A 12,144-nucleotide genomic window follows, 5' to 3' on the forward strand; every position below is an offset into this window, starting at 1 on the left:
AATGCATTACTTTACCATGTAAATGCTATGTAAATAGCTGTTATTCTGTATGCTTTAGGGAATAATGACAAGGAAGAAAATAGTACATGTTCAGTACAGACACAACTACCCTTTTTTTTGGTTTGGATCTGTGGTTGGTTAAATTCATGAATACAGAACCCACAGATATGGAGGGCTGACTGTGCTGTTCAGCAATGTTCCAGGAGTCAGGAGAGCTAGGAAGAAGTGCAAAAGCTCTACCACTTTTTGTTTGGCCATCTTGAGCAAAGTTATTTACTTCCACTGGGTCTCCGTTTCTTCATCTATAAAATGGTAACAGGAGTGATAATAATAATAATGACAATAATAATACCATTTATCTCGTTTTAGGCTTATAGAAAGGATCAAAGATATGTGAATGCTTACCAACTAAAAATCAAGACAAATATAAAGTGGTATTATTTTTCTTCCAATAAGGAATGATGAAACTCTAGTAAGTTAATCATATTGTTCCATTCCTCCAAGAAGCAAACCATAGTTCACTTCAACAGAACTATATTTATTTATTTATTTATTTATTTATTTATTGAGACAAAGTCTCACTCTTGTCGCCTAGGCTGGAGTGCAATGGCGCGACTCGGCTCACTGCAACCTCCGCCTCCCAGGTTCAAGCGATTCTCCTGCCTCAGCCTCCCGAGTAGCTGGGATTATAGGCGCCTACCACCACACTCAGCTAATTTTTTTATTTTTAGTAGAGACGGGGTTTCACCATGTTAGCCAGGCTGGTCTCAAACTCCTGATCTCAGGTGATCCACCCGCCTCAGCCTCCCAAGATGCTGGGATTACAGGCATGAGCCACTGCGCCTGGCTGCAGAACTAAATTTAAAACTCTCAGGAATAAGACACTATCCCCAACATTCTCCCTCTGGCTTCTTAATTCAAGCAATGGTATCACTAAGCATCTGAAAGCCAATCTGTTAGCAGAACTGAGAGACCAAAAATCTACAAAATTTGAAAAGCTACAGGAGAGACGAAGGGGAAAACGGTAAGGAAAGAAAAGGACTACTGGGGACAATAAGTTTATTTTATCCCTGGAATTGATACTGGGAATGCACAACTCTCCCTAATTCTGGGTACTCTGCCCTGAAAATTAAATACTCTTATCTTAAAATGATATCCTAGTTGTTTAGAAATGCTTAAAGGAGTGAAGTTCAGGAAATGGCTTAAAGAAACTGCAACTTAACACACAGCATTTAGAGGAAGACAGTCATCAGGAAAGTGATCTGAAGATCACTATCAGCTCATACCAAAGTGGTCCAAAGCTCTGCTCTGCTTCCTGGGCCAGGCAGGAGGGGAGGCCTGGGGACTGCACATCCCACATGATTTAAATTTGAACAAATCTTGGATCAGGAACATCATCTGGGTCAGCTAACTCAAATGCTTTTGAGTCATACATTTTCTATTTGAATGAAGAAAAATCTCCCAATCCTCTTCTCCTATTTCAACCCTTTTACACTGATTAGAGATTTCCAGATAGGAAAGATTAATTCGGAAAGCTGAGAAATCACAGTTGGAAAAGTCCAAGGCCCAACACAGAGGTGTTAAAGTTGGGAACGAATAGAAGACTGCTTGAGTTTTACTTTTAAGTAATGTTGTTTCCAACGGCTTGTGGTTTTGCTTCTACAATGTTTAGAGTTTGGTAAAAGATTATATCTGAGAAGTTGCATTGTATGGAGGAAAAATAGAGGCTGCCTCCCAAATTAATTTTTTTCGAAGACTTCTAGCTCCAATAGTGAGTCATTATTAAATTTCAATCAAGGTTCCTGACAAGTCTGAGTCTAATTTTTCTCATCTGTAAAATGGGCTTAATCCTCCCTCCTTCCCTCCCTCCCTCTCTTCCTCCTTTCTTTCCTTCCTATTGGGTATATGTGAAAGTTACATGAGAGAGCATAGGGAAAGATCCTAGACCCATAGTTGACATGCAGGAGTTAATAAATGATGGCTATACTCTTCACATTGCTGATTTTTTTTTTTTTTTTTGGAGACAGAAACAGCGTTGTTCTGTCGCCTAGGCTGGAGTGCAGCGGCACGATCTCAGCTCACTGCAACCTCTGCCTCCTGAGTTCAAGCGATTCTCCTGTTTCAGCTTCCCGAATAGCTGGGATCACAGGCATGTGTGCCCAGCTAATTTTTGTATTTATAGTACAGGTGGGGTTTCACCATGTTGGCCATGCTGGTCTCAAATTCCTGACCTCAGGTGATCCACCTGCCTCGGCCTTCCAAAGTGCTGGGATTGCAGGTGTCAGTCACCATGCCCGGCCTGCTTTCTGATTTTTAAGTGTGATATTGACCAAGACATTCCTTCTTTCTCCTAAGAATGAACTTTGATTTAGCTTTTCTTCAAGATGGAGATAGGCTTTTAGAAAGAACAATTGTAAGAGAGAAAGAACTTTTTTTAAAAAATAGAACCTTCCAAACAGAGTAAGTGTCTTATATCACTTAAAGTTTGTCATAATTTTTCAAGAAAGACCAAAGACTGATATGAAGAATGCTGAATTATAGAAAAGGGATGCACGACCACAATGCCGAGGGTCACCAGCCAACCTAGGAAAGCTTGAACATATGATTCTTTTATAAACCATGTTTATACTAGGGTAGAAAACCACTACTTTTGGGGGACACAAATATTTTCTGTCTTTTCAACTTAGCAACTGAACATACTTTTCCACCACACAAGCTCCAGTTTTGGAAGATCAAGGGAATTCCTCTCAAAATATGACATGTTCAGGCCTAAAAAAAAAAAAGAAATCTGAAGAAGCTTGTTCTTAACTGAACTACCATTAGGAAATGAAGAAGTTTTGAACTTTTTCTTTCTGTTTCAAAAACAGGACATCAATAGTGGCAACACTCATTCCCTGCTCTAATCACCCTAAGCTGCCTGATTAGGGTGGAAAAGGGGGAAAAGCTAAACACTGCTCACCTGGCTCCTTCATGAGCGAGGCTGCTCAGTGGGGTACATGGGGACCGCCTGTAAATTTTGGTCACTTGCGGTTCTCATGACACCACTCCACCCCAGCCCCCACAAATATACTTTTATCTGATCCCCCAAGATGGCTGAGGGTTGCCCAAGTTAGGGTGGGTCATTCAGCATCTAAAATTTGCTTCTAACCAAAAAGAGCTCAGACTAAGGGAATCATTTTAGTACTCAAGATTATCAGAGGAAAATAAAACAAAAATTCTGATGCCAAAAATTTGAGTCATTTCCCTACATACAAGAACTTGAAGGTACCTCCTCTTGGCTGGAAAAGAAATCCCTCGGGAGACTTATTTAGGATCAAAGTCTTTTTGAAAATAGAAAGCCCTACATTCTCTAAGGGAAAGATCACTGTCTGAAGTGAATTTCATTTACCCTCAAGTTTTGTGCCAACTTAAATACACTAAAACCCCATTGCTTATGAGAAGGCATTCACCTATTACTTGCTTATAGGTACATGGAAAAGCTATTATGGGGATAATCAGCTCAACTATAAAATGGAACAGTCATACATAATGACAAAAACAGATACAAGTCATAAATTGCCTTTTCGCCTTCAGAATCCATGCAGGGACTCACTCAGCGCATTCTTTTGTGCAAAGATAAAACTTTCACCTTGAATAAACATTGCTCTTAGTTTTGTTTGAGCCTTATAAATATAGTGACTGCAAAGTAAACAACAACAAAAAATGCTGTTTCTTAAACAAAAGGCAGATGGACCTCTCTCCCCGCAACAAGGTCACAGTATATATGATGGAAGGCTGGCTGATGGCAAGCGCTGGCTGAGAGTCTCTGTGCAGGGACAGGAAAGTCAGTTTCCACTGGATCATGGCTAGGCACCAAATCTGGTGTCCTGGGACAAACGGCTGGTGAAAGATTTGCTTCGAAGAGAAGTAGCTCCTCCATAATGCTGTCCCAAATAGAAACCAAATAAATGGAACAAAATGTTAAAGTCCTAGCTAGATTTTCTACTGAACTATCTGAACAGTCTGAATTTCTCGTTTTCTCAGTCTCAACTTGCTTGTATTTATCCTCAAACAGTTTTCCTAAAAGTTATCAAAGATCATTGTGAGACTAGGTAGAGATTTTTGTTTGGTTTGCTTTTTATTTTTTGGTTTATTTAACATACAGAGGCGTGTCTAGAATAAATCTTGTAGTTAAGTGATATCTCAAAGGTCTAATTAAAAATGAGAACTGAGATGCCAGTACAGAGGAGCCAGGTCTCGGCTCTGCAGTGACTTGGCTGATCTTGGGAAAGTCACCTGACCTCTCTGGGCCTCAGTTTCTTCATTTACATAATGGGGCTAAAAATGCCCATCCAGCTACTGACCAGGTAATTCTGATGATCAAATGGTATCACATGGGTAAAACCATGGTTGCATTTGCCAAGGTTCTTATTGCCTATAAAGATGGTGACAACCACAAACAACCTAACACTAGAATGACGGTGGGCACCAGCACTTCCCGAGGGCCTGCTTTGTGCCAAGAATGCGACGATAGTGGCCCTGACCAGTTACACAGTGATGTCAAATAAGAGGCTTCTGCTGGGAAGTCAGCAGTCATTAATGTTTCATATTCTCTGCAGTGCCTAGAAGAATGCCTTACAAACACAAAGGAAAAACATCCTGTAAGAAAAAAAAAAAAGACCTTCAAAATTAGCTGGACTTGGATTCAAATCCACCCCCGTCACATCTAGCTGTGTGACCTTGAAGACTTAACTTCTCTAACTCCCAGTTTCCTGACTGGCAGAACAGAGCTTAACACATACAAGACAATGTATACGAAGGGTCTCTCACCAAGCCTAACCAACAGAAGGTGCTCCACAAATGTCTGCACATTAGTATGTATCCCACAACGAAGTGCAGGGTTTCAACCCTGTTCCTACACCTTTTCCTACTAAAGCTGTCTGCGCCAAGAAATCATCTAAAAAATTAGATCTTTGTCAAATTCATAAAAATCAAAACTGATTTAAGACAATGAAACAATGGCTAAAACAACATAGAATAAAATGCATTAACTAAAAACTGGCAGAAAACTCACATCTCCTTGACAAAAATTTGATCTGCAGAATGTGAGCTGCGAAATTTGGGCCTGGCAGAAGTGAACACCACAAAGCAAAAGAGAAAAATAGAAAACTACCACACAACTACAAAAGTTATCAGTAAAATTAACATGTAGCAAACAATGAACAATGAATTCCAATTTACATGAACAGCAAATAACCACTATGAAAATAATTTCAGTTAAGAACATGACAAATTACAAAAATATCTGTATTCATAAACACAGAATCAAAACAAACATGGGATCAAAAAGGTACCCAGAATCAAAAGCATCCTATATTGACTTGATAAAGACATAATGAGGGGAATGAGGCTGGCTACAGTGGCTCACGTGTGTAATCTCAGCACTTTGGGAGGCCAAGGAGCGCAGATCACTTGAGGTCAGGAGTTCAAGACCAGCCTGGCCAACATAGTGAAACTCCGTCTCTACTAAAAACACAAATTAGTTGGGCGTGGTGGTGCACGCTTGTAATCTCAGCTACTCTGGAGGCTGAGGTGCGAGGATCACTTGCTACCCAGGAGGGCAGAGAGTGCAGTGAGCCGAGATTGCACCACTGCATTCCGGCCTGGACGATAGAGTGAGACTCTGTCTCAAAAAAAGGGGGGTGGAAAGTAGAACAGAATGAGCAGAGGGTTCATTAGTGATGACTGAAAGTGCTTCTCTCCTTTGCTGGAAGAAATTAAGTATGCTGTCGGCTTTCTTCCCTTAGGAAGACCAGATAACAGCTGTGCAGAGCAAACACAGTTTCTACAGGGGCATAAAAGACAGTGGAATCATTTGCTGTATTGTTAATATCTGAGGTATTATTAGTTTAAAAAGTACTTTATTTATTTTTTTGAGGATAGCTATGTATGTGAAAATATCACACAAGAATGAAGGTACAAATGAAGCTAGAGTCTATAAGAGAGGACATTTAATCAATAGGGGGCCTTTCCAGTTCTCTGCCTTTAAAAGACGTTGGAGTGTCTTGCAGATATTCACATGACACACAACTAGAAGAAAGTATACTTCTTGCAACTCATGCAGCAGAAAGAAACTTTCTCCTCTGATACGGGTTTGGAATATGAAATGCTGTCATTTTCTCAAATAAATCACATTCAGAGAAGTCCTTCCAGAAGCGATTGCCTTGCCATGGCCTCAGGAATGAGATCAGATCTTTGAAGTTCCACTAAGGGCTAGAGTCATCTTGCTAAGACCCAGGCAGGGGAGTCATGGGTTAGATGGTCACAATTTGGTGGCTAAGCCTTAAATCTTAGATTTGAATCCATATGCTGATTTCTAGGGTTGGGAGATGAGAAAGATAGGCAAAGAGAAATAACTGAGATAAAAGGGCATAGGTTATTTCCTACTTACATTTCCTTGAGGCCAATATTAAATAAATTAAACAACAAAGATGAAATGAGATGTTCCTTTTGTAGGAATGCTCTGGGGCGAGAAAAAAGAAATAAATTCCACAAGTGGATACCTTATAGACCTGAAATTTAAAATTTGTGCATCTATCCACAGATGACTAAAACCTACAGGTCTATTATCTTCTTATGTGATAGAATGAATTCCCTTTTAACTCCTCACTGGGTTTCATATACTTCATCTCTTTTGGTCCTCAGGCCAGTGTGAGGTAGGAAGTGACCATCATCTTTTCATACATGTTAAAAACAAATCTCTTAACAGAGGAAAAGATTATTTAAAGGTAGAAATGCGATGAAAGTACTGGCATTCTGACTACCAGCCCCATGCTCCCCTCAGGGTATAAGCCTATGTCTACAATAATGGCTTACAATCTTTGGAGGCGTGAATCTCTCCCTGAGGATACAAAAGAAATGGTGGACCCTCGCCCCAGAAAAATGCACCCTTATACAGTATTTACAATTAATTTAAGAGGTTTATGAGCTTCTCCACACACTCAAAGCCCATTCAACCAGGCTAGAGCCCCCTGGTCTTTGCAGTGAGGTGCAGTGTGCTGGCAGGGGCTCGGTGAGGTGCCTTTTGTCCCCTCTGGCCCTTTTTTAATCACTGGAACTCAGGCACTCTTTAAAGGAATAATTGCCACAGGCCAACAGTTGATTGTTGTGGTCATTTGTGATTCCTCAAACTCCTCTGGTGTACACAGAAAAACAAACAAAACATTCCCCTAAAACAACTTTTAAGAAAATGCATATCTTTAGTCCAACCACATATGTGCAGAATCACAGATGACCTGAATGGGTATTCAACTGATAGACTCATTTAGAGCTACCATTTCCTATGAGAAGTGGTAATTTTGTGTTTATGTGCTTTCTCATCTTAAGAGATATAACTAGTTTTTATATCTCTGTAAACACACCTAAGACTGCTGGTATCAAAATACAGTCACGTGCCAAATAACATTTTGGTCAACTAAGGACTGCATATATGACGATCCACCCATAAGATAATACCATTATCTTTTACTGTGCCCTGTCTAGGTTTAGATATCTTTAACATGCTGCACAGTTTTGTAGCCTAGGAGCAATAGGCTATCCAGATAGCCAAGGTGTGAAATAGGCTGTATTCCACCTAGGTTTGTGTAAGTATACCCTATGATGTTCGCACAACGATGAAATCACCCAGTGAAATGATTCTCAAAATGTATCCCTGATGTTAAGCAACGCGATACAGTATGGTGTTTGTCCCTCAAATCTCGTGTTGAATTATAATCCCCAGTGTTGGAGCTGGGACCTGGTGGAAGGTATCTGGATTACAAAGGCGGATTTCTTATGAATGGATTAGTACCATCCCCTTGGTGTTCATGATAGTGAGCGAGTTCTCGTGAGATCTGGTTGTTTAAAAGTATGTAGCACCTCCCCCTTCTCTCCCTTGCTCCCACTCCTGCCATGAGACACCTGCTCCTGCTTCACCTTCCACCATGACTGGAAGCTTCCTGAGACCTCACCAGAAGCAGATGTTGGCATCATACCTCCTGTACAGCCTGCACAAACATGAGTCAATTAAACTTCTTTTCTTATAAATTACCCAGTCTCAGATGTTTCTTTAGAGCAGTGCAAGAATGGACTAATACACAATGTATGCCTGTAAATTACATAGCAATCCCCTCAGGTGCAGCCTGTGGCTCCAATACTAGTAGCTTATTAAAGGGAAGACAAGTATATGAAGGAGCCCAATCCTATGGGAAGGGAGGTTCCCATTCAAGAGGACTCATTCCCTGGAAAGCAACACCCTTATATAAATCCAGCAACGTATAAAGCATGATATCCAAAAAATGTATTGTCACTTCCCCCAGGCCTTCATATAGATCCAGAGTGAGGACGGGGGTAGGGAGGACACTGCCCTTTCTTTCTGCCTAAGTTATAATCTCATGCTGACCCTCAAGCTTCAAAAACAGTTTTTCAGGGGAAACAGAAAAACCAGGAAACAAACGAGACTTTCACAAACCAAGGAGAATAAAGAAAGGGCCAATCCTTTCACTAGGATGTTGCCAGGAGACTCTGGAGAAACTCCTAGGAGGTCTCTCCTGTTGAGATGTCACAGGCACATGAACAGCTTCTTCATTCTTAACCCAGTGAACTATGGAGGTTCCTAAGAGTCAGACTGGTCCTGATGGGGTTTGACTCTCCTACTCTCAGTGCCCCGACCCTCCTTCTCTGTAGTTCATAATAGATTTCATTTCAAGAGCACTAATGGCTTCCTGGTGGCTCAAGTCTCAATGTAAATATTACAGTCAAAGTAATGACCTATTTATCTTCTTTACTCTGTATGTTTCAAAATTTTTGTAACGTCATACCTTATTCTGTTCTCACAATAAACCTGCAAAGTAGGTGCATTTCTATTCCACAGTGAGGAAGTCCTATTGTTAAACCATAAGCATCTTCATTTTTTAAATTATGGTAAAGCCCAGGGTACAAAAACAAAAAAAATTATAAAACCAAGAAGACTTTCTTATGTCAATTAGAATTCAATAAAGTTAACAAAATTTAATAAAATATGTTAACTGGGCATTTACAACTAAATATTTAAATTCATTCATTTATATCAAGTCCAAGAGCTAAAGCAAGAAGAGTGAGGAATCTGTGTTACCATTATGAGGGTTTATGATGCATGAGGGGTAAGGGGCCACAGGAGTGTGAGAAAGGATTCAAGGCAGAAAAGTACACACTAGTTCAGACTTTGAACCTGAGTCTCACTGCTTTCAAACCATGAGTGGGAAAGTCTCTCTAAAAGACTGTTGCCATCCAGGCATGGTGGTTCACGCCTGTAATCCCAGCACTTCGGGAGGCTGAGGTCGGTGGATCACTTGAGATCAGGAGTTCGAGACCAGCCTGGCCAAATGGCAAAATTCCAACTCTACTAAAAAAATACAAAAAATCAACTGAGTGTGGTGGTGGGTGCCTGTAATCCCAGCTACTTGGGAGACTGAGGCAGGAGAATTGCTTGAACTCAGGAGGCAGAGGTTGTAGTGAGCAGAGATTGCACCATTGCACTCCAGCCTAGACGACAGACCAAGACTCTGTCTCGAAAAAGAAAAAAAAAAGAAAGAAAAAAAGAAAGAAAAGACTGTGGCTTATTTTGAACCACAAGCCAAATAGTACACTTTGGTCTGGTTCGATAATCCTACAGAACTGATCTGACCGATCTATCATCCCTAGAAACTAGTTTGGGAAAAAAAGGATAAATTCTCAGCTTTCACACATTATTAACAAGAATACCATACCACATAGAAATGCCATTCAACTCTACTCTCTTACCTGCTCTTCAAGATAAATTTCTATTCAGTGCCACAAAGATCTCTTTGGTAAAGCTACTTTTCATGTCCTATCAGCCCGTGGCACAAGTACACCTATGATCTCACTACAAAAATGCTCTCTCTACAGTAAATAAGCAGAGAGCACAGGTGTTTCCTCCAAATGAGTTCATTCATGAAAAAGCCAGTCTCAACAAGAAAAGTGTGTTGAGATGAAAGGAAGAGCAAAAAAGCAGAGTTCTTTAGAGGCCTGTATGTCAAACAGCAACTACCTTCAACTCGCTTCACCTTTTCCAGCTTCGCATATAATCAGCTCCTGCCAGAAAATACAGAGTGAACTAAGAAAATGTCCACAAATTAAGATGTCAGTGAACAAACCAGTCAATAGCTGCAAGATACTGGAGAATGACATCACTGTCCGTCTGCTGCTGAATTCAGGCGGCTTAAAAGGTTGTGTCATTACAGAAGGCTGTACTTCAGTTTGGACTTTCCCTATAAACTGTGGGTAATAACTGGTAGATCTTAGGCAGGAGAATGGCACGATTCAGTGAATTCATTCCGGTGGCACAATGAAAGGTGTAGGGGTCATCATGAAAGGTCCAGGGCGTCAAGGGCTATTGCAGTGACCCAGGTAAGAGATACGCAATGCCTGGACTAAGGCAGTGGCAATGGAGAGGAAGGAGGAAGAGGTATTTTAGAGGTGGACTCAGTGCACCTGGTGGCAGGTGATGGGAGGCGAGGAAAAGGCAAGGCATGTGGGCAATGAAGCAAAAGCCATGAATATAACTTCTCACAGCCTATTAACTATAGAAGAAATTGTAGTACTGTAGAGGACTCATGAGGTTAATTATAATGGAATTTCACCTCTATTTCCTTACCTTGGCAGCAGAGTTTGATACTCCGTGTGTAACATTTCTGATGAGGCCCCCAACATTTCCATACTTTATCAGTCCAGTAACCCCTTCAGAGACATCATTCAAAAGCCCCATAGGATTGCCAAGAAAATCCACTGATCCCAGGATTCGAGCTGCCTGGCTAAGGAGTTCCTGGCAAATGGAATAGGAAGAGAAAAGTCCAGTCAGCATCTACTTACATTTGCAGATACCAGTGTCCCAAGCGAAAAGGTGAGAAATCTATTTTGTCCTCCATTTTCATCACTATCAGTAATTAGCTTTTAATCTTCATGAATTGCAAAATAATCTCCTGTCCTTTCAGGAGCACAACCTAAGCTTCTTCCAATACACATATCCCAATACACATACTCTTCAAAGCCAGTTAGAAGAATAAAAATAGCTATGAAACAGGAAGCATTCTTATGAGTATTTGCTACTATACACATCATACTCTCCTTTTCATCATGCCTACAAACAGAGAAGTAATCACCAGCAGGGAGAATTATAAAAGGAAAGTGAGGAAGAGAGGTAGATTTGCAGTTCCTCTCATAAGCTGTGGTGTGGGTGGGGGGCCTGAAGAAGGCATGGACAGACTTATCAAGCAACCTCCACTGTTTCTTTCTTTGAAGCAGGGTCCCAGTCACACAGGCTGAGGTGAGGTGGCACCACCATGGCTCACTGCAGCCTTGACCTCCTGGGCTCAAGCAGTCCTCCTACCTCAGCCTCCCGAGTGGCTGGGACTACCGGCAAGCACCTCTACAACCGGCTAATCTTTTTTTTTCTATATTTTGTAGAGACGGGGTCTCAATATGTTGCCTAGGCTGGTCTTGAACTCCTGAGCTCAAGTGATCCTCCTGCCTTGGCCTCCCACCAAGTACTAGGATTACAGGTGTGAGTCACCATGACCGGCCCCCTCCACTCTTTCTATACTTCCAATTGCCTGAACCCAGGTTCCAGTGATATCTGCTGTATCACTTTCCTTAGTTAGGTAGAAATATCACCAATTAGGAAAATCAAAAAAGGAAAGGGGGAATGGAGAAAAAGGAAGTGAGAATAAAATATATTTTAACTTTGAAAGCTACTAAATTTGATATGATCTTGACCTATCTATTCATTGAAGAATATGCCTTGCTTTTACTTTTTGATCTTTGCAGTCTGGATAATAAATACAAAATGAAAAATGTCCAATGTGATTTTAAAAATTTCAAGTTCAACCCAAGTGCAGGATCCCACAGACTCTAAAAATGTAAGTGTAATTGCTGAAAGAAGGTCCATGCCTGGGAAACAAAAACATTATTTTGTTATTATTAAAGCATCAATTAAACCATTAAGAATCGTGACTAATTTAGCAGAAACCCCACAGAGTAGCTCTGAGGGATGAAACTAACAGCTCACAGGTCAAATGTACTGTCTTAGGATTTTCATGACATATATGGGCTTCTTGGGAAGTGACCTAC

At 40.8% G+C, this 12,144-nt stretch overlaps 1 protein-coding gene across 5 annotated transcripts in view; it reads right to left on the bottom strand.

The window, feature by feature from the left end:
• Positions 1-12,144, bottom strand: part of VPS13D (vacuolar protein sorting 13 homolog D) — a 289,932-nt gene that overhangs the window by 86,637 nt on the left and 191,151 nt on the right. For all 5 annotated transcript variants that reach the window (XM_007980502.3, XM_007980501.3, XM_007980500.3 and 2 more), the window contains one exon: positions 10,673-10,840. In XM_007980502.3, coding sequence (XP_007978693.3) covers positions 10,673-10,840 — 168 coding nt within the window. The remainder of the gene's footprint in view (positions 1-10,672; positions 10,841-12,144) is intronic.

This window comes from Chlorocebus sabaeus, chromosome 20 (assembly GCF_047675955.1).
Source record: "Chlorocebus sabaeus isolate Y175 chromosome 20, mChlSab1.0.hap1, whole genome shotgun sequence".
Classification (NCBI taxonomy): domain Eukaryota; kingdom Metazoa; phylum Chordata; class Mammalia; order Primates; family Cercopithecidae; genus Chlorocebus; species Chlorocebus sabaeus.